At 35.8% G+C, this 24344-nt stretch overlaps 1 protein-coding gene across 5 annotated transcripts in view; it reads left to right on the forward strand.

Moving 5' to 3' along the window:
* Positions 1–24344, forward strand: part of XRCC4 (X-ray repair cross complementing 4) — a 390397-nt gene that overhangs the window by 190459 nt on the left and 175594 nt on the right. The window contains exon 8 of one of the 5 annotated variants that reach the window (XM_061424329.1): positions 6446–7768. The exons of the other annotated variants lie outside the window; for them this stretch is intronic. Within the exon in view, the coding sequence (XP_061280313.1) occupies positions 6446–6476 (31 nt within the window). The 3' untranslated portion in view covers positions 6477–7768. Of the gene's footprint in view, positions 1–6445; positions 7769–24344 lie in introns of those variants that run through there. 5 annotated transcript variants of the gene reach the window in all.

The raw sequence follows: 24344 nt of genomic DNA on the forward strand, positions 1-24344 counted from the left end.
GTAATGATTTTTATGAAGAATATGTTATTACATGTACTGGCTTTATTATTTTTAAATTATTTCTTATGTAGTTTAAATTTTTCTCAGTTTTTATTTTGAATATGGCAAATAGAGTCTACATGAATAAAAATTGTTGAAGTCCTCAAGAACTTTTGAAAGTGTAAAGGTACCCTGAGAGCATGAAGTTTAGAATTCTGATATGGACAAAGAGGATGCCAAGACAGGCACAGTCTATACCTTGAGGAAACTGAGCCTGACAGGAGAGAGGTTTCAAATTTCTTGATAAAAGTATCCATTGTACAGTTAGTAGTTGTATTGTTTTGTTTGTCTATTTATCATTGGGTTTTGTGTTTATGGTCGCATTACCATGGCATAATGAACCCTTATATCTGACTAAACTTAGCTGGGAAGCCTGACTTCATTACTTGCTTTCAATTTTAAGCATCTGCTGGATTTCAAACATTTATTGTCAGATGGTCGCAATGATATTTCCTCTATATCTCCTGCAGTAGCCTCTCAGTAGATTTTGCATTCATTGTATGACTTCCACATGATTTCACATCGTCTAAGGAAATGCATAGTAGATACAGTTTTTTGTTGAGAATAAATAATTTTGACTATGACTTGCCCACACTCATTGATTCATCCATTTGTGTATCTTTCTTTTATGTTTACATGCTGAGCAAACTAGATACAGCCCCTGATGTCATAAAGCTTAGTCTACGTGAGAGAAAACAAACATTATTCATAGATATGAGGAGTACAGTAGTGGAGTAGAGAGCAGAGATTTAGGCAGAGAAAGCAGCCTGTGAGCATCTACATAAGGGTGACTGTGTGAAGGTTGTGGGAATGGAGGTGGCACAGAACGGAGGGAGTACAGTGAGGCGGAGGCTCCTCAGAGGCCAGCCCAAGCTGGGCTGTGGAACCTTCTTAAAAATTAAGCTTTTTCTCATGTATATGATAGCATTTCTGTTTTGCACATCATAGAGGACTTTTCTTCTTGGGTTCCCTTGCTTTTTGCTTTTTGAGTTATTGAAATATTAGATTCACTAGATATCTCTGATATTTCATTCGTTACAGTGTCTTCTCACATATAGTCATTTAAACTTATATAAAGCTATTATACTTCATTTCATTTTCATTTTTTAGCTCTGCTTTCAAACTGCTAAATGTTGTACAGTTTTGGATTCCCAATAATAAAACTCATTCTTCTGAAACACAGGAAACTAGAAAATTGAAAACATACTGAAACTTATGTAGAGTACTCACAGGGATAATAGTTTAATTTGGCATGTGTTAGCAGTCCTGAGGTGAAAAATTGTACTGACATTTTGCCTTTTTTTTTTTTCCCTTTGATAAATATGCAGGTTTTTTTTTTCAGGAATATTTTTAGATCTTTTGATGATTTCCTGTTTTTAATAAGACTCTGAAATCCTTGAGTCTGGTATATATTGATAAATATTCATTAAAAATTCGAGTGTGACTAATCCAGTCAATATGATTTTACTTGGGGAACCCTCATCCTATTCTGTCGAATAGCATCAACACTAAGAGTTATTATTCAGTATAACCATCTGCTGTACACTCCTTGCTATTTACTCTCTTACATCACTTGAAATTATGATTTGTAGAGTTGTTTGCTATGTCCTTTTAATTTTACATATTAAACAAAATGAACCAGCTAGCAAAGACTATAGAGACTGTGAAATTATTTTCATCCTTATACATACTGTATTAATATCATTAGATAAAATTCTGAGTATAAATAAAAACATGGCAAAATTATTTTCTATAAATATACAATGGCACAGTATGTATGTAAATTAACACTATATTCACTTAGCTTAAATTATTAATGCTTTTTCATGTAATAACAGAAAGAATTTTAATTTCAGGTTTTTCTAAATTTAGGAGCTCTTATTTTTTCAACATCCTGAAAAATCTAATATAATAAAAGTCTACTAATGCCATTGTGTTGGTATGACATGAAATCGCTGTGACTAGGTGGAATAGTTGTGTTATTTTAACAAAATGAATGACCCAGTCGTTATTCACTTGTTTGTCTAAATTGAGTCAGTGTCCCAGTCTTACTGAAATAAGCAGTCAATTAACAAAATTAGCCAACTAACAAAATGCTCAGCCGAAATGATTTAATCAACTCTTTAATGTCTGTAACTTCTTCAACTATTTCAGCCCATTTCTTCCCACCTAGAAATTATGCTTTACCTTCTAATAGCTGCTCTGTTTCTTATCTCTATAGATTCTCTATATCAAAAGCAAGCTACTTTTAAGAGATACTGAAATTAGTATCTGAACAAGAGACCTATAAATGAAAACTTTGTCTCAGAGTCAGGGCTCCAGATCCTGGGAGAGGTGGCTAAGAAAAGAGCCAAACCCAAGTTACAGCCAAATAAGTTTGTGCTAGAGACCAAGACAAGGAGTCAAACACCAGGCTACACCATACAGACCTAGTTACCAGAACCTAGATATGAAGTTCTTAATAGAGCAGGAACAAGGATTATTGCAAATCTCAAGCAACTCTAACTTAACTTTGAGCTCTTCCTTAAATGACCCTTGACTAGAAAAAAGCATTAGCTTCTGTGGTCAAAAGAGCTGCTAAATATATAGGTAAGAACAAAATGCCTCTCGCTCTGAGATTTGGATAAGTGAGGAAAGAAAGTCAGATGTTTATTGAAGTTAAATGATATTGAGTACAGAAGTTATTCTTTATGATACCATTTACAGACTTCATTCTATACAATTATATAAGTGAAAGTGAAGTCACTCAGTCGTGTCTGACTCTTTGTGACCCCATGGACTGTAGCCCACCAGGCACAAAGGGTTTCATATTCAAATAAGTTTAAAAATTGCTGCACACCGTATCACAACAAACTTGGAAAATTCTTCCAGATATGGGAATACCAGACCACCTTCTCTGCCTCCTGAGAAATCTGTATGCAGGTCAAGAAGCAACAGTTAGAACCAGATGTGGAACAACAGACTGGTTCTAAATTGGGAAAGGAATACGTCAAGGCTGTATATTGTCACCCTGTTTGTTTAACTTATATGCAGAACATCATATGAAATGCCGGGCTGGATGAAGCACAAGCTGGATTCAAGATTGCCGGGGGATATATCAATAACCTCAGATATGCAGATGACACCACCCTTATGGCAGAAACCAAAGAAGAAATAAAGAGACTCTTGATGAAAGTGAAAGAGGAGAGTGAAAAAGTTGGCTTAAGACTTAACATTCAGAAAACTAAGATCATGGCATCTGGTCCCATCACTTCATGGCAAATAGACGAGGAAACAATGGAAACAGTGAGAGACTTTATTTTGGGGGGCTCCAAAATCACTGCAGATGGTGACTGCAGCCATGAAATTTAAAGACGCTTGCTCCTTGGAAGAAAAGCTATGACCAACCTAGACAGCATATTAAAAACCCTAACCTTTGCCAACAAAGGTCTGTCTAGTCAAAGCTGTGGTTTTTCCAGTAGTCATGTGTGGATGTGAGAGTTGGACTATAAAGAAAGCTGAGCGCCGAAGAATTGATGCTTTTGAACTATGGTATTGGAGAAGATGCTTCTGATTTTCTTGGACTGCAAGGAGATCCAACCAGTCAATCCTGAAGGAAATCAGTCCTGAATATTCATTGGAAGAACTGATGCTGAAGTTTCAGCTCCAATACTGTGGCCACCTGATGCGAAGAACTGACTCACTGGAAAAGGCCCTGATTCTGGGAAAGATTGAAGGTGGGAGAAGAAGGGGACGACAGAGGATGAGATGGTTGGATGGCATCACTGACTCGATAGACATGAGTCTGAGCAAGCTCCAGAAGTTGGTGATGGACAGGGAAGCGTGGCATGCTTGCAGGTCGTGGGGTTGCAGAGAGTCGGACACAACCAAGTGACTGAACTGAACTGATATGGCTCCCATGCTCCATTATGCTCCAACCTCTAAAACTTTATAGTTTATATATTAATGAAGATTTATATATTAAAGGATCTAAAAAATCCATAGTAAATTATTCATTTGACTTGTTTAATCATTGTTCAAAAGTACTTGATGCATAGCACCCTCATGCAGTCCACCTCCCTCTCTCCCAAAAAGGGCTTAGTGACAGTCCAAGGGATAGCATTATTTTGGGCCATAGTTTGGGATATAAACTCTGAAAATTCTCAAACATCAGTGATTTTAAATATATAAGAAATTTCCAACCTTAATTAGAGTTTTAGGCATTAAATTTATCTCAAGAACGAAATTTTAGTTTGTATATTGGACCTTTTTCCCCACCTCCCGATCTTCCCATAAATCTACTACTTGTCCAACTGTTTGATCATCTAGGAGCAGCAGGGTTATTTTCTAAGAGAATTGTAGTGGTTGGAACAAATTTGTACACCTCTAAAGGAAGGAGTCGGAGAAGGCGATGGCATCCCACTCCAGTACTCTTGCCTGGCAAATCCCATGGACAGAGGAGCCTGGTGGGCTGCAGTCCATGGGGTCGACAAGAGTCGGACACGACTGAGCGACTTCACTTTTACTTTTCACTTTCATGCATTGGAGAAGGAAATGGCAACCCACTCCAGTGTTCTTGCCTGGAGAATCCCAGGGACGGGGGAGTCTGGTGGGCTGCCGTTTCTGTGGTCGCACAGAGTCGGACACGACTGAAGCGACTTAGCAGCAGCAGCAGCAGCAAAGGAAGGAGTTGAACATTCTCAACTGCAAGATAAAACCATTAAAATAGTTTGGGCGAAAAGTACAAAAGAATACTTGTATAGTCTTTAGATAATTTTATATACTCTTTATTCCTGTATGATAGCAAGTAAAAATATATATGTTCACATATCTCAGGCGTGATTTTGTCTTCTTTGTGATGGATGTCTTCTGAAAACACAGAATTCGAAAACATTCTTCCAAACAACCTTAAACATATTGGTAATTTGTAACTTTTCACAGATGTTGCTTCTTGAACTATAAGGAAGAAGTTTTAACTGTGTGTTCTGAATCAGCCTTTCAGCAGTCCCATTTAGTAGTTGTGTAGCTGCAATATTTTAGGTGATTGGTGGGTTGTAAATCACGTGTGTGTGTGCACATTCATGGCAAATACATGCACACCCCTAGGTTAAGTTCATGATTTAATTATCCATGGTTGCACCATGTTATCATAGTCCGTGTGGCTACACAGAGCAGGAAATGATGCAGCACATCTTAGCAGGTATTTCCTCACTTCTTTGGAGTGGAATGTGGTGTGCATTGCCACCACTGATACACTTTATATAGGATACAGTCTTCTTCTACTCAAAGAAGCTCGGTTCTTGCCTTTTAAACTAGAAGCTAACAGCATCATCTTGGATGAAATTGTACAATCAATGCACTTTTGTTTAGAGAAATAACTATACACATCAGGCTTTCCTGGCTCTGAACCAAAGTTCTCATTTTATACTCTGAGGGCGAACTTCTCTCTTGACGTCCTGCTTTTGCATTCCAATCCCCTATGATGAAAGGGACATCTTTTTTGGTGTTAGTTCTAGAAGTTCTTATAGGTCTTCACAGAACCGTTCAACTTCAGCTTCTTCAGCATTAGTAGTTGGGTCATAGACTTGGATTACTGTGGTGTTGAATGGTTTGCATTGGGATCAAACCAAGATCATTCTGTAATTTTTGAGACTGTACACAAGTACTACATTTTGGACTTTTTGTTGACTATGAGGGCTACTCCATTTCTTCTAAGGGATTCTTGCCCACAGAAGTAGATGTAATGGTGATTTGAAATAAATTTGCCCATTAATTAAATTCTTGTTCATTAATTAAATATGACCACATCCAGTTTACCTTGATTCATGGACCTAACATTCTATGCAATATTGTTCCTTACACATTGGACTTTACTTTCTCCACCTGACATATCCACAGCATAGTGCTGTTTCTGCTTTGGCCCAGCCTCTTCATTCTTTCTGGAGTTATTTCTCTGCTGTTCCCCAGTAGCATATTGGACACCCACTGACATGGGGGGAGAGCGGGGCTCATCATCCAATGTTGTATCCTTTTGCCTTTTCATGCTGTTCGTGGGGTTCTTGAGGCAAGAATATTGGAGTGGTTTACCATTGCTTAACCTTTAGAGATGTCTTTTTTCTATGATATTTACTGATTATTGGCATTTCATCTTTTGTTTATTATCTATCTATAATCTCAGCTTATTTTCAGTGGAGGTCTTTGTCCCCTACTGCTTCATTAAAAAATGTTACTTTTATGTTACGAAGAGTATCATTTGCCTTTTAATTAATATTAATGACATTTTTGTATTTATATGAGTTATTAGGCAAATCCATCTCTCCATAATAATGATAATATTTAACATTCATTGAATACTTATGATATAGACATTGTGGTAAACCCTTTATATTCCTTTTATATGTTTCACTAAACTATGCTCATTTTATAGATGGAAGATTGGACCTAGAGATATTAGATAACTTGCCTGAAGACAAAGCTGCATCTGTGATTTTGAATGTAGGATCATCTATTCCAAAGACCATACTTTTTAGCTACTTTATTATACTGGATACATAATAACTGATATTTAGTTTGAATACTGTGTGCCAAAAGTTGTGTTAAGCACTTAAATTCCTTTAATTTCTTTAATTCTTACAACAACTCAATGAATTAGGGCCCTGTATTTTAAAAGGGAAGGAAAGTTATGACCAACCTAGATAGCATATTCAAAAGCAGAGACATTACTTTGCCAACAAAGGTTCGTCTAGTCAAGGCTATGGTTTTTCCTGTGGTCATGTATGGATGTGAGAGTTGGACTGTGAAGAAGGCTGAGCGCCGAAGAATTGATGCTTTGGAACTGTGGTGTTGGAGAAGACTCTTGAGAGTCCCTTGGACTGCAAGGAGATCCAACTAGTCCATTCTGAAGGAGATCAGCCCTGGGATTTCTTTGGAAGGAATGATGCTAAAGCTGAAACTCCAGTACTTTGGCCACCTCATGCGAAGAGTTGACTTATTGGAAAAGACTGATGCTGGGAGGGATTGGGGGCAAGAGGAGAAGGGATGACAGAGGATGAGATGGCTGGATGGCATCACTGACTCAATGGACGTGAGTCTCAGTGAACTCTGGGAGTTGGTGATGGACAGGGAGGCCTGGCGTGCTGCGATTCATGGGGTCGCAAAGAGTCGGACACGACTGAGCAACTGATCTGATCAGATTTTAAAAGGCCAGTAAATATGAGATGCAGTGACTTTCGACTGCTTGTTCAAAATTTCTGCAGTACACAGTAGAGATAGGACTTCATCTGTGAGTATAAAGAGTGGTTTGGTAATACCTCCTGCCTGCCTTTCAACATGGATATGAGGGTTAGATGAGATCCCATGTATGTAGCACTATCTAAGTAGTAAGCTCTAGGAATATGATGCATTGTTATTTTTAAAGCACTGTTTTCCCCAGGCTTTAGGCTAAATCTTGGAAATCTGTTCCTGGAAAGTAAACTGTATTTATGGAGTTTTTAAACCTTTAGTGTTTCCTTTCCTCATAATTCTTATGGAAATGAGGATCTCCAATAACCTTCTATATGTTAACTCAACAAATCTTTCTGCCCACTTAGCAGTCAATAAGATAATATTAAAGGACAATAACCAAAGTAGAAGACCAGGTTTTAGAAGCAAATGGGAAGACAGAAAGAGAGTAGAGGGAAGAGAGGAAGGGAGGAAAGAAGAAAAAAAGAAATGTGGGGGAAGGGAGAGAGGGAGTAAGGGTAGAAAGAAGGATTTATGTTTTATATATATATAATTTCTAACTCATTCAAAAATTTACTCATTTTAACAATTTATTTATTTATAGCTGCCAATCTAGAATATGGTGGTTGACCAGCCTTTTCTTTCAAAAAGAATATGTAAAATAATTATGCTCCAATTAAATAAATTAATTTTTAAAAAACCTGTTTTCATGTTTCTGCCTTGATTCTTAAGAAAATACCTAAAAATTTATTGTGTGCTTTTTTTTCTAGTTTAAACTTCAGTATATTTGATTTGTGTGTGCATGTGTGTATTTAATTTTTATGGATAATATAATTCATCAGATTCAAATATCTAATTCTTGAAGATTTTCGGTAACTGAACTTTAAACTTCTTCAGTGTCAAGTTAGGGACATTAAATGTTTGTGCAATTGCTATACGTTTACTTTAGTCATCATTAGCAAACCTCATTTTTTACACAACTTTAATTTTATCATAATGTTTATCTTAGTTGCAAAAGTAAATACAGTGGTGGTTTTAAAACGAGATAGGTTTTTATTAGCTTCACAGAGTGTTTACCTAACTGTTCAGACCGCGGTTTTCACTTTCCTTGCTGCGCGATTTGATTAATGGCCCCCTGGACTTGTTCCAGAATATACTGATTATGGTCAGTACATTTCAAAGATGATTTATTAATTGTGTTTGCAACTCAAAATAATTAAGTAAAGATTGATCATATGCATTATTATAGGTTTGCCAATAAAATCAGCAATTACACTTTAAGATAAAGGTTGCCCAAATGGCCATTTTTTAACTATACAGAAAGGACAAAATATTAATATTTAAAAAATATATACAGTATCAACCACAGTGTTGTGGCCTTTTACAGCATGATTATTAAATATGTGAGAAGCTTAGTCTTATAACATGTATTTTAAGTTCTTTTTTAACATAATTTCAAAATAATATGTTTCAATGGAGATTACATAGATGTTTAAATAAAGTATTTCCATGTTTATAACTCATTCTGGAAACAACCCTTACTACAATTCCCTCAGGCTATTACATGCATTTAGATTTCAAATTAGTGACAGACTTGGATTTCTGTTTTTAAAAAAATTTTAATAGGGAGCTGTTATAATCCTGTGTTTTAGGTAGAGGGACTTTATCACATATTTCATATATATTACGTTTCTATCACTTGAAAGACTTTCTCCCATAAAATTTTTCTAAATTTAGCTTGACAGTAGTTATTGTTTCAGGCATTTTAAGTACTCTATCAACACAGAATAAAGTGTAAATATTCATTATACCTGGTCAAAGGGGTTATTAATCAAAGGAAATGACTCCTTGTTCATAATTTATACTTTAATATTGAAAGAAATAGAGATATATTTATTTTTTCTTATTTGGCATACTATATTCAAAATTTAAGTTTTAACTGAAATTATATAACTTAAATCATCTACTGTGATATGTAACTAGATGTTAAATAGATATTTCTTTTGTATTAAAACACAAAGAAACTAAATAAAATGTTTTATCAAAATAGAATTGAAGACTGTTTCATGTTCTAAGCTTGTGTGAAAGTATAAACTACCCATGTCAAAATAAGAAAAGAGAAACTCACAAGTAATTGAGATCTTGGCAAACAGTAAAAACATCAAATATGAGAACAAGGTATAAGAAATGAATAAACAAAAAATCTAAATAAATTAAACGTATATAACTATTCATAAGCATTATTTCATGATTTTGTTCAGTTTTGGTAAGCGGGTTCCTCTCTATCAGGAACAGAATGTTTAAATGTGTGGAGAAAGAGTCTGGAAGATTGGGGACCAGTGACCATATTATGAGATGCATAGAATGTAGATTAAACTAGCAACGTCGACAGAATTTGGGACTCCAGTGCTAAGCTGATTTACTTGAATTTCTTTTATGAATGCAACAATGACTTGCTAAACATTTTGAGCTAAAGGATCACAAAATGAACTGCACTTTAGGCAATTTTTTCTGGAAACCATGCATTTGAAGGAGGGAATGTTTTCAAATTGGCAGTGAAGCTAGGATATCACAGTGGGCCAAGAAAAATTATCTGAAGAAAAAATAATGATTGTAGGTATGAGCATGATTAAAAAAAAAGAAAGGGATGGATTGAGTAACACTTGAGGTTGCTATCCTTTTACTAGGGAAGAACTGGGAAGCCTCATCAGCTATTGAAAGCTATTTGTTAAACATTGTCTTTATAAAAGTAAGTCATCTGTCTTACTTTAGAAATCAGCCTACCACAAAGGCTGGATAAACAAAACTTGGTGGCCGTGGGCATTGACTTCCCAAAACTGGAAAACTTTCTTTTGTCAGGCTGGCATATTTATACACTCAAGTATATAGACATACACTACGTTAATTTTATATTATTTTACTTCTTTTTTAATTCAGTTTTTAATTTTTAGCATATAGGAAAGTATTTTAATCAGTAAACTATGTCTAAATCACATTTTGAAAAATGCTGTCATTCTGGAGTATGTAACTATATAGCCTCTGAAAGCCTTCCTTGATGTAGCTGGTGTTCTTGTTAACCTTAATCCCAGAGAAATATTTCTTTCGGACATATATTTTCATTTCAGTTTGAAATTATGGGATTTTTCTCACTTGGAGATATATTCTACTTATGGACTACAGAGAAAAATCAACTTTTTCACTGCCACAATCTGTTATGGATGTAGTCTTGATTTTATAAAGTGTTTTGCCTAGGGCCAAAAATACATAAGTTTTGTAGGAATTTCCAGACTATAGGGGATAAAATAGGAATTGTATTCACAAATGAATTTGGCAAACTAATGAAGTTATGAGATAATGATATAAAGGCAAACAGACTTATATATCCAGAAACCATGAAAATAATACTTCTTTATTTATTGTGGTTTCTTTTTGGTTAAGCAATAAATGGCACATATAAAGCACAGAAACTATTAAAGAAAATATTTCATTTGTTCTTAACTGCTATATGTGGGAGTAAGACAAATGAAATTCTCCATGTTCTTACTGAATAATAACATTGTCTTTCAGTCTAAAGTATGCTTTTGGAGTCTTCATATAAACTGTTGGGAACATGCATGAGTAATTTCTAAAGGAGGAAAAAAACCCAGCCTAGGAAAGAAAATTTGTCATTATAGATTATCATTAGTTATGGCTACAGTCCTCTGTATCTTATCTCGCCCTTAGTATAGTAATGGAGAACCCCTACGTGCTGAGTGCTATGCCTGGTGCTGGGGCTATAGCACCAAATAAGACAGACCAGGTACTCCCCCTGTGAGAGGATAGGATATAGTTGAAGAAATGGATCAGTAAGTAATTACAATCCAGCATGATAATGAAGCCATGTGACATAAGAGGTTCAGGTACATTTGGAATGCCTAACTAAATTGAATACAAATAACACAAAGTAAAAATTATTACCTTTTTTCCAGTTAACCCAGGATGGACGTACAAATAAATGACCGCAAATGAGAAAATATATTACATGTAGAGTTCAAAAATCCCCAAAGTTGGGGATTTAATGCAAATCATCCGTTACCAAAAAACTCTACAACTAGCATGATACCTGGTGCGTAGTAGGTACTCTATAATCATCAAGTAAATGAAGTAATAAACAGATCTCTAATGAGATACAAGAGATATTAAAGTAGATTTCACGTGGTTGAGTCTTCCTATTCTTGGTAAATGTTTCTACCGTGTACACAGTAATGACAGCCGAAATTAAGTATCATCCTGAACTCCTCCCTCTTCCTCACACCCACATCCAGTCTAGCCGCTCATCTCATACATTCTGCATTTAAAATGTCTCTTGTTGCTTGCTTCTACTGCCACTAAGCTAGGGTAAACCACAATCATAGTTCACCTAAATACTGCAATTGCTCATTCTTGGTCTCCCCATTTCACTTCTCCATCTTCTAATTCATTCTCCACATAGTGAACTTCAGAAAACAGAAATTTTATCTTTATACTTTTCCCCATCTCTCCCTGCTTCCTATACTTTGCCTAAACTATTCCAATGGCTTCACTCTGGAAAATTGAAACTCATTACCATGCTCTGAATGACCTTGCCCTACCTCTTGAACTAATTGTGTGATTCACTCATTTGTTTAACAAAGATTTGGGGAACATAGGCATATACAGTCAGTTCTCATTCATAGTAGTTATGTTCTGTCAAGTTTCTGGGAACATGGAATTAACAAAGACTGTATCATTGGCTCAAGGAGAAACATGGGGTTAGATTCCTGGAGCCTCTGGTCATAACATTTTTTATCAACCAGTCGATACTTAATCGGGTTTTAAATATGTTTCTGTTTAAAGACACCATATTTGATACATATTGTTGATTCATTAACATTGAACTCAGGGCCAACAGGATTGTAACTCATGCTTGAATGAAAGTTAGCAAACACATTTTTTCCTACAAGGACCATCATAGCCTTCTTGTGATTGTAAATATTAGGTAGCAAGTCAGTTCTATATTTGAGAGCCACTTTGAAAAGCAAAATCATCAATAAAAAGCATAAAAAATGCAAAAAATAAAAGGCACTAAATACACTGCAAAAAGGACAATTATTTACAAGTATGAGAAGTAAAACTGGAAGATGCTAACCTCATTGCACCTCAGCCGGGTACATGCACTTCAGGGACTCAAATTTTTCACTGCTCTGTTCATATGCACGTCTGCTAATGACTGAGAAAACACTTAATTATTGATTTGAAGGTTGGAAATAAATTTTAGCAAGTAGGTGAATTTAGAAATACAGAACTCATGAATAATGAAGACTGACTGTAACTAGTATTTAAAGCCATGGGAACAGAGAAAATTGTGAATAAAGGATACCCAGGATTGAACACGAGAATGTTTGTTTCAAGAGTGGAGATTAGGTTCCACACACATCACCTATGAGAGAACAAGGTCTGAGGAAGAAAGACTATCACATAGGAGGAAAATGAGGTGATTATGATTTAATAAAAGCTAAAAAATATGTTTCAAAAAGAAAGGTCAACTCTCAAATGCTGCTGAGAAATCAATAATGACAGAGACACTGCTAGGCCCTCAGGGGTGTTTTGAGACAGATGACTAACTAGAGTAGCATGAGGTAAGAATTAGATATGCAGAATATGGGAAAAACTTTGAAGGAGGTTTCCTCTGAAAATAAACAGACAAGAAGAGAAGTAGCCAGGGAGGGCTGTTGATTGCTTATTTAATATAGGAAGTAAGAGAATATATTGTTATGCTTTTGTTAATGACACCAAGTCAAGTAGAAACTATGATCTTGATGAAATTATTCAACATTTCTTTGCCTTAGTTTTTCTCTCTAAAAAGCACAGAACTTAACCAGACACAATTATCTTAATTTACTTTATATGTAGTGAAACACCATATTATAGTGATTTAGAGTATGGATTCTGAAGTCCAACTGCCTGGGTCTGTGTTATAGCTTCACAACTTACTACCTGTCAGATTGTGAATATCCCACTCAACCTTTATACACTTTGGTTTCCTTATCAGTAAAAAAAAAAAGGCGGGGGAAATAATAGTACCGATCTTGATTTTGAGGTATTGAGATATTGGATGTAGAATTCTTAGCACTGTGCCTGTCACAAATATTAGCACTCAGTACATGTTAACTGTTTTGCACAATTTATAATCATTTTTATCCCCTCTCTCTAATATGCTGTTCTCTGTGAATTCCATATTCGTATCACTTTTCTTTTAACTCTCTGCACGTACTCTCTAGTATATACAGTATAGAAATATCTTCCACCATTTTCTGTTAGACTTTTATAAACAATGATAATTTCAGGTAGTGAACCAGCAGGAAGTCCCATATTTAAAACAAGACTGTTTGGAGGAGACAGTTTTTCTAACTAAGAATTATTCAGCAAATATTTGAAGGCCTAATATTTGCCAGGCACTGTCTTAAGTGATTCAATAGTGAACAGAACAAAGTCCCTGCTTTTGTGGAGCTGAAGTCTTAGTCAAAAAAGAGAAATCTTGAACTCATCACAAATTTCTATTCTTTTCAGAGTCCTATAACTTATATTTTTGAAAGTTTAGAAAAGAAAGTTTTAAAAAACAAAAGGAAAGATTTTTGGAAGAAGACAAACATAAGAAGAAGAAGGAGAGGGAATAATAAGGGAAGAAAAAAATGGGAGGGGAACGAGTCTCAGTATGATGATATGTAAAGTTTTAAAGTTTATTTTTCTGGTTATCTAGAGTCTTGTGAATATCTGCCAAATCTTCCTTGGGAGATCTGTTATTAATTATTATTTTTCAAGATTTAAATTTGCTGTCATTTAAAAAAAATCATCTAATTTTAATCTTAAGGTTATCAGGTCAGTGGTGTTCACTAATATATTATGTGTGTGTATGTATGTGTATATATATATATATATATATATATATATATAATCTCAGAATTCAGGCCCACGCTTACTGAGAACCAGGCACCATATTATTCCTTTTTCTCAAGGAGCTGGCACCTAAGCCATATACTTAAAAAGATAATGTCTACATGCTGCTGCTGCTGCTGCTAAGTCACTTCAGTCGTGTCCAACTCTGTACGACCCCATAGACGGCAGCCCACCAGGCTCTCCCGTCCCTGGGATTCTCCAGGCAAGAACACTGGAGTGGGTGGCCATTTCCTCCTCCAATGCATGAAAGTGAAAAGTCAAAGTGAAGTTGCTCAGTCGTGTCCGACTCTTAGCAATCTCATGGACTGCTGCCTACCAGGCTTCTCCATCCATGGGATTTTCCAGGCAAGAGTACCGGAGTGGGGTGCCATTGCCTTCTCTGAATGTCTACGTAACAGCTTTTAAAATACGATGTACACACGCTACAAATAGGAAAACAGAAGGGATTTTATTTAGCCTTTGTAATCAACTGCTGACTGACATGTTCCAGGATTATGTTTCAGTGATACTATTGTACCTTGTCTTTTCAGTGAACCTAATTTTCTTTTTATTAAAGCCACCTGAAACGTAGAAAAAATCTTGTTCCTTTTTTTCCTAATTTTTCACTTTTTAAAAAATCTTGTTTCTTTTGGAATTTATATTCTTTTACTTAATTTTCTACTGTCCTTTGAACTTTTATTTAAATGTTATATAAGTATTATAATTCTGTTATTTCAAATAATTTATAATGATAAGACACCCAATCCAGTGACTCATTCAGTCTGAATTTTGGAGATATCATAGATCACTGGTTTAGTCTAAGATTCTTAAGTTTATTTATTTATCACACTCCCATTGGATTTCAAGCAATGAAGGGAACACTAATGTGGATAAAGTAGCAGATGATAATTCTTTTCTTCCTACTATTTTCTTTTTATTTGGCCCACTTGTTTTGGATAATTATTGTGTTAGTATTAGAATTGAATTTATGTTATCTAACACAAAACATATGGCCATGTACTCTTTACATAAATATCAATAATTTGTGTGTCAGAAGTCCTACTGCTTTAAATGAAAGTTTATTCACATGCTCACGTCCACCTATTAGCCCTAGTTCTGCCTTCTGTTGCTCAGTTGTGTCCTACTCTTTGCAACCCTAGGGACTGTACATTCCATGGAATTCTCCAGGCCAGGTAGCCTTTTCCTTCTGCAGGGGATCTTCCCAACCCAGGGATTGAAGCTAGGTCTCCTGCATTGCAGCCTGGAAAATTCCATGGACTGTATAGGCCATGGGGTCACAAAGAGTTGGACATGAATGAGCGACTTTCACTTTTCACTTTCTGCCTTCTGTTTCATATCAGATAAATAGTCTACATTAAAGTCACTCATATAGAGTGGAATTGTCTTCTAAGTGCAAATAACTGATGCACATTCAACATATACTCTCAATCCCTGTCTCCCACCATAAAAAGTGGAGGAAGAAAGAGACAGGAAAAAGCACAATTTAAATAATTCTGGGCATTCTACTCAATCAGGCCCAGAAGTGGATGTCAAGTGGGAAACATATCTTCTTATCCCCTGATTTCTCATTATCCTTCCATAATATGAGCAGCACACCTAAAGATAAATCTTTTTCATAAAACTGACTACTAGACAGAAGGTAACTGCTTCACACACAAAAAAAAAACATTTATCAAAATAGGAGGAATACCCTATGGTGCTGGGTTAATTAAAATTGGTATACCATGCTGGAGTATAATATTTTATGAAGGATTTTTCAGGATAATTTGGTTTTCACATTAAGACCTACCATTAAAACCCAACCCCAACTAAGATATCACTCCATTTAATTTGGAGACCATTACATCCTCTGAGTTTTCTCCTCTGCACACTAGAAGAGCCAAAGTTTATTTTCATTCCCCCAAAATAATATGGTTTTACATGAGCAGTCTCTTGGTTGGGATTGCCTTTCACTGAATGTGTATAATTTGCCACTGTTCCATTAAGTCGTGTTCCCAGAGTCCTCTTATATTTCAAATGTGGTGCAATTCATACAGAGAATAATGGGACACCACACTTATTAATGTGGGATGTTCCCTTGCTATTCACTCCTGCAATGCCATTATTTATTTGGAAAAGCTACTTAAAAAGATAAGTACTATGATCCTGAATTTTCTAAAGTTTAGTCGTGCATGGGCCACCATTTGGATTTACGTTGTATCTGAGTTTCACCACCTACCTCATTGACTTTTGCCACTTCTTGGTAGCTCTTTCACTATAAGTTAATTATCTTTTAAATCACTTTGCTTATTAAATAAGCCTATTAAAAATGAAGTTACACATTCTTAGATGGAGAACCAGTTTCACTTGAACATAAATGTAAAATTTAATACAATATAAAGTTAATGAGTATAATAAAATATGATGGTTACCTGAAGACACCACACCTGACTATGATTCTCTCTCTATTAAAAGGCCTACCAGCCATCAGCTCTTTGAGAGAGAGAAAGAGCACTGATTTTATGACGGTAGCAGCTGCTGCTTCTCAGTCAGGACTCACGACATAACTGCCTTCTAAGGTCATGCCATAGAGTAAAGAGTTCCAGATAGATTAATATCCTAACTCTGATAGTTGCTATTTGATTTTGGGCAAGATACTTTATCACTCTGAGCCTCAATATTCTAATTTCTAAAATGGGGTTAGTAATACACAACTCATTAAAATAAATAAAGTGATGGATATAATGTACTAGGCATGTGGTAAATGCTCAATATAAATTACTACTGCTACTCTGTTCTTGTTCATTTTATTTTCTCCTTCTAGTGTCTGTCTAGGTTTGAATGCAAATGGTTTTCCAAGTTAATTACTTTTGATAAAATGATACTATGAAAACATTTAGTTTATATATTATTATGTTTGATAATTTATAATCTAATAATTTTTGTCATTGGAATTCCAGAGTAATTGTAAAGTGGCCAAAGATTAACTTAGAAGTGTTACGTGATATAATGTTTTTATCTTGCTGGCTGATACCATGTACTTTGTACATACTCAAATCATAAATACCTTTCCATACCTATTTGCTCACTACCTAGCATGAGCCAGGTGCCGATCTAGTCAAAAAGGATACAAGGCACAGCACAAAACAGCTAACGTTACATTCTACTGGTGTGAAATAAGCAAAAAAGAAACCAGGATACATCAGATAATAATCAAAAGATAATCAGACATCCCTGCAAAGACTGGGAGAAAATAAGTAATGCAAAGGCCTGAAGGTGAGCCAAACCTGGCATGCTGAAGGAATAGAAAGCGGGTCCGGGCAGTGGGAAAGCGATGGAGTGAGGTGTACTCTAACCGTGTGGTCAGTGAAATGGATTCAGTCAGGTCATTCAGGGCTTTGAGGTGGATATTCTTTCTGTTTTATTCAGAGTAAAATGGCAGATTTTAAGGAGGGAAAGGTCATGGTTTGATGTTTGTTTTAAAGACTGTTATGACCACTATGTGGAAACTGGATGTAGAGGTGGGGGTTAGTGAAAACAGATTGGTTAGGAGGTTTTACAGTAGTCCAGGCAAAAGTCAATCATGGCTTGGGCTATCCGGGAGCAAGAGCAAGGTGTTCTTAGACCATGGGTATGTTTTAGCAGTAAAGTTGCCAGGACTTGCTTCTAGGTTTGACTTAGAAGAATAAGGGGCAGAAGTGAATCAGGAAGATCCCTATGTTTTTAGCTTGAGAAACTAGGTGAGTGGTGCTGTTTTCAGACCCAAGAAAGACTAAGAAAACAGTAGATTTGTGGAGCAGAAAAATGAAGTTCTGTTTTGGCTAGTTTATGTTTAAAATACTTAGAAGACATCAAAGCAGAGATATCAAGATATATGATTCTAGAGTTCCTGGAAGAAGTGAGGTCTGGAGATAAAGATTTGAGAGTCCTAAACATTTGGGATTTATGGCTGTCATCTTAAAGTGAGAACACTCAGTTTGGGTGAGTGTTTCTCTTCAACAATGCCTGAATGTTTCCTAATGTGAAGCTTTAAATAGCAAATGCAGTGAAGGTAAAGAGAGACGATATTGTAGTGTCAGAGCTCCAGGATTAATTCTTTAATAGATTGTAACATCTGTGGAAAAATGAATTCAGTCCAGTTTTGATTATCTAGTTTATGATTATATCTGGATTTAGTAGCCAGATGATTACTTTCTGGGCTGTCAGTTTATCTGAACAATTTTGTTATCTATTTCTGGCAACTTTAGTATTGTATCAAAACTAAACTTTAAAATACAGTATTAGGAGAAAAGTTCCAAAAGGACATAATTACTTTATTGAAATCACACTTTAATCAAGCTGTCCTCTTCATGTACTGGATCAAAAGAATTTGTTGGGAGCCTTTAAAGTCATAGGTTCTAACTTCGCAGTCCAGCCAGGTAGGGAAAACAAAGATACATGAAACCATAATAGGCCAATTATTTGGGCAACTGTGATAGTCATTAGCTATGTTCACTAAGTATTTCCAGCTCTCTGTCATCTGGGCACATGGTAAAATTGAACTTCATGGCTATAACTGAGTGAGGCTATGATTCTAGTTCTCACTAGCAAGATTTGCTTAAAAGTGTCATGTGTAATTTCCGAGCCAGAGAACTTTCTTTCCTTCTGCCATGGTGACTGGCACTGTTGGTAGCTGCCCTGCCATCCAGTGTCCTATAATGAGGACAGTACAGAGTGAAGCCCCCTGGCTACTCCCGATGAATATATGGCACTAATGAGAATTTGAAGCTTTGTTTTTTCAAGCCACGGATTTATTGAGCTATTTGCTCCTATGGTATAACTTAACCTGTACCAACCAATAGAATACAGAGACTAGTCCACGTAGCATATTCTTAGTACCTTCACACTACTGTTTAAAAAATAGTCATAAGACAGCATCAGTTGAAAGTACAATCCCATTTCTGTGACGTGAACACTAACACCCTGGCCAACAGAGTAGAACATCAGAAGAAACCACTGTTTAGCTACATTATTACAAACTCACAAATATATAACATCACTTCAGACATTACAATTTGGAAGTTTATTTTCTCTCACTACCAATGTAATTGTATAATATAGAAACTTTAGCAAATATCAAATGAGTCAGCAGTTTTGCAAACAAATTAATATCTGTTTAATAAAGAAAAGTATAGCATTTTCAGCTTTTTCTCAAGCAGGTAGTAGGGATAGATTTTATTATTTACAGAGCTATTTAACAAATGTTCTTTTACAAGTTCATCTTGTGTCAGTCACACAAACGGAGTCCAGTTCCCATCCAGGAGGTTAAGAGAGAAAACACTCAGAGATTTGACATCACTTCACCCCACCTAATGACTTCACTTTCCATTTGACTAGCTTGTGTTGTCTGGCTGCGTTATTCATTGAACTAAAAAATATACCAACCAAATTAAAGCTTCAGTCTTCACTTGCACTTCGTATGCAAGGATTAACCACTATGCCAATGATCCAGAAATTCATAAATTGAGTAATTTTTAGACATAGAGTTTTGGGTGCAGAAATAGAATAAGATAGTCCTTTCTTTTCCTTGACCAAATAGTTAATAATATCGTCATCCATTATTTAATTGTAAACTGGCATGGACTGTTAGCCAGTGAAATGTCTTAGCCGGGCTTTATTCATGTGTCTTGCCCACCGTTTGTCTCCTCACAATTTCTCTGTGTATCCTGCAGTTTATCTTAGTGCTGCAGTGTTTGCCTACACTATACTAATAGTATCTACAGGAGAAAGTTCTGGCGTTTCAAGGTAATGTTTGTAGAGAATCTCCCCTGTACCTTATTAATTGCAAACTAAATAAGATTCCACTCAAAAAGGTATCCTAAAATGCTGGTATGATTATATCAAGCAAGAGGTAGAAGACCCAGGTTCAGATTTCAACTGTAATTTACTAAACCATTTTCCTTGTTTAACATCTTTCAAATCTGTCTCCTCCTTTCCGTGTCCCTGTCACTGCCTTGGTTTAAGCCCTTGTTACATAGCAACCTTCCAGACTTCACACAGCTGCCAGAGTGACCCTTCTAAGATGTTAATCACTTCAAGTCTTTTAATGAGTCCCTACAGTTTTCAGGATAAAGTCCAAACCCCTTAGCTTAGTACACAGAGCCTTTCATGAGCTGCCCCTGGCCTAGCTCTTGAGCCCTGAGGTAGTAAACTGGCAGGCTATTAACAAAATTCAACTCACATATATGTTTGGTCTTGTTTGTACCATGTTTTCTTTAAAATTTGGTACCAACACTGGTTTAAAAATTAAGAGATCTTTGGCTTCTCTTCAAATTATAAGATTATCCCCTCACATGATGACAGTGGGCTGTACTGACATTTTCTTGTTAGAGAGGAAATTCACTCTAATTTATCACAGACCTCACCCATGAAATTTCACCCATTTATATAACTTGTGTGCATGCAAATTTTAACTCCCTGGTGGCCTCCTCTCCAGCTACTTTTTAAGGTTTATTCTTCAGAGTGCTGAATGATGCCCAGTTCTTCCTAAGTTTTATGCTTACCCTGTCTTGGGAGGTCTTACTCCCTTGCCATTTCTTTATCTCACCAGCCCATTAATTTCCTTCAATGTGCAGTAAAACTGTTGCCTTCTTCAGAAAAGGCACCCAACCTATACTTCTGAGGCACCTGTGCTGCCTTATTCTCCCATAGCATTCATCACACAGTGTAGTTGTTGTTGCTTTGTTTGTTGGTATTCTGGCTAGGCTATCAACTTATTGGGGACAGCCACATTGTATCATTTGTGACATATTTGTCACTGTGTCATTATTTGCACACGAAGAAGCCCCTGTGGGCCTTGGTGTCATCATCTATAAAATGAAGACTATAGATTAGATAATCTCCAGGTTCTCTTCCTATTTGAAAATCTGCTCGATACTGAGGTCTGAGTTTGCTTTGAATAGATTTTAACCAAAGCTCAGATACAATAAATAAGACTTAAAGTATGGCATGTTGTATCCTTGGGCACCAAGTAACAAAGATATTCCCCTCCAAAGGGGAGTATATCCTTTGGCTGGTCATTCCTATGTAGAAGCTGACTGCTTGACAGATCTTTGTCCGAAGAAAGCAAAAGACCAATCCAGTAGGTATCTAGTATCATTTACCAGAAACGAATTATTGGTGCTTCAAAGATAGCATTTATTTAACCTTAATAGAAACTTGTTTGGAGTCATGAAAAAGAGAAAGGGAAGATGATGAAATATGTCAGAAATAGAATCTGATTCCAATTTTACAGATGGATTGTGCTGTGCTTAGTCACTCAGTCGTGTCCAACTCTTTGTGATCCTGTGGATTGCAGACCTCCAGGTTCCTCTGTCCATGAAGATTGTCCAAACAAGAATACTGGAGTGGGTTGCTATGCCCTCCTCCAGGGGATCTTCCCAACCCAGGGATCAAACCCAGGTCTCCTGCATTGCAGGCTGATTCTTTACTGTCTGAGCCAGCACGGAAGCCCAGTAACAGATGGGTTAGTTACTGTTAAAAACAGAATAGGAAATAGGTAACCCCTGCTGGTGTTAACTGGTTTCGAACCAGGTAATCTTTAGAACTGGTTGGTATGACAATGAATGAAGATCATCTGATCTAGAAATTGAGCCTTCAGAAATTATCCTAAGAAAACAACCATTACTGTGTACAAAGACCTGAATGTTATTTATAACAGCAAAAACAAACACACACCTAGCAACCAGCATAAATGTCCAACATTAAGAAATTAAGTCAATATTTTTAAAATGGTACTTTTTAAAATATAAGACTCCATAGGAGTATGTTGATAATCACCTCAGAAAAACCCTGACCCATCATTAGCATTTCAGACTATTTTAACTTTTATTTCTTGTACATTTTAAGGTTACATGTGAGATTTTCTTTACAAAAATAAAAGATTTTGCGCATAAAAAATTTGAAAACCACTGGATTCAATAAATTAATTAATATAACAATAGGTAAGGAAATGTATATGTTAACCAAGGCTTCCCTGGTGGCTCAGATGATAAAGAATCTGCCTGCAATGCAGGAGACCCAAGTTTGATCCCTGGGTCAGGAAAGATCCTCTGGAGAAGAGAATGGCTACCTGCTCCAGTATTCTTGCCTGGAGAATCCAATGGACAGAGGAGCCTGGCGGGCTAGTCCATGGGGTCACAAAGAGTTGGACACGGCTGAGCACACTATCTATATTAATAGGTCACATTATCTTTGGGTAGTGATTTTAGGTCATTCTTTTTCTTACTTCAGTTTGTCTGTTATTTTCCACATTATCTACATATAACATGTAATTATTTCTGTAGCCAGACCAAAAGAAAAAATTTTGGTTTTTGGAAAACAGAACTAGTTGACAGCAATAAATAGTCCAGAGCCGTTAAAATTTCCCAGGTTACCATTTTTGACATTCAAATCCTAGATTTTATAAACCATACCATTATGAAAATTTTCCCATGAAATATATAAGTTGTAGAGAACCTTGAAGATCCAGTCCAACCCCCTCATTTTATATTTAAAGATACTATAATCTAAAATGTTTCAACGTACTAAAGCTAGAGCTGGGAGCCTGTGGTTTTCTGATTCCATATGTTTTTTCTGCCATTCACCTAATTTATAGAGTGGATAGTTAAAATTTTCATCTCTCTCATTTTTGTCTACCTAGTCTGAGCATCTGTCATTGTGTTATTGCTTGCTTTTTCCTATGAGTGAAAAGCTTTTTTGAAGTACCAGTGGTCAGCATTTCTCTATTTAGAAAAATTGGCACAAACTATAAAATATTAAAACTGGTCCTAAAACTGTCATGTGACTCATTGTTCTGATTTATACAATTAGAGTTTTATAATCTACTCTATTCCACTAATTCAATAAATATGTATGTTCACTCAGATTTATAATTTGGAGTGGGATTAAACTGACCTCAAATAATTCTTACAGTTTGCCTTCACTCTTGGCATCTGGAAGGTAGACATTAGATACATGTTCCATCTACCACACCTTCCTTCTCAGACATGAGTGTATTTGGGAAACTCTCTGACTTACTTGTGTTTCAGGATCTTTACTCATTGCTGAGTTATCTTGCTATGATCACACTGACACCCCCTAAAATGTTATGGCTTTGTGTAATATTTTTTTTATGTGTATGTATATATGTCAGTACTTTCCCATGGTTCTTTTTCACTTTAATGTTAAGAGGTGAAAATTACGTAGACATTTGAATTTAGAGATGCTCAAGAAATAGTGTGAGGTAATGTGTTTCAAATAAAGGAAATTGGGTTGAGAAATATCAGTCATTCCCCCAAAACCCTCTCCCCCCGCCTCCACCCTCAGCAGCAAAAAGTGGGTAATTCATAATGAAAAACAATCAGAAGAAATACACGGCAGTTTTCAATTTAGGTGAAGTTGATATTGTCTGTTACTAAACTAGAAATGAGGACTTTGTAGAGCATTCTTTTTTTAAACTATTATCCCCAAGAATATTAATATCTGAATTCCCTTAAAATACAGACCCATCAGGCTTCTATCTTATAAAAAACATTTTGTTAAACAGAGTTGTAACTAAGAATGAAATAATTTACACAGTTGTTTTTGCTGTTATAAAATAGTTTGCTCATATAAAATACCATATGAAGTAGATTTGGGACAAATTTTAAAATATTTCTAAATGTCATAGTTTTGCAATCTCTTTTCTGATTTAGTTATTCTAATTGTTTTAACACATTAGGGCTGCTGATCATTTACTCCAGGAATCAAGCAGAGAAGCTCACAGATTTAAAAATTAAATCGGATTCCTTTTATTTCTTTTTTTGCTCTGATTGCTGTGGCCAAAACTTCCAAAACTATGTTGAATAGTAATGGTGAAAGTGGGCACCCTTGTCTTGTTCCTGACTTTAGAGGAAATGCTTTCAATTTTTCACCATTGAGGATAATGTTTGCTGTGGGTTTGTCATATATAGCTTTTATTATGTTGAGGTATGTTCCTTATAAAGGAATCCAAATTGGAAAAGAAGTAAAACTCTCACTGTTTGCAGATGACATTATCCTCTACATAGAAAACCCTAAAGACTCCACCAGAAAATTACTAGAACTAATCAATGATTATAGTAAAGTTGCAGGATATAAAATCAACACACAGAAATCCCTTGCATTCCTATACA

This window comes from Bos javanicus, chromosome 7 (assembly GCF_032452875.1).
Source record: "Bos javanicus breed banteng chromosome 7, ARS-OSU_banteng_1.0, whole genome shotgun sequence".
Taxonomy (NCBI): domain Eukaryota; kingdom Metazoa; phylum Chordata; class Mammalia; order Artiodactyla; family Bovidae; genus Bos; species Bos javanicus.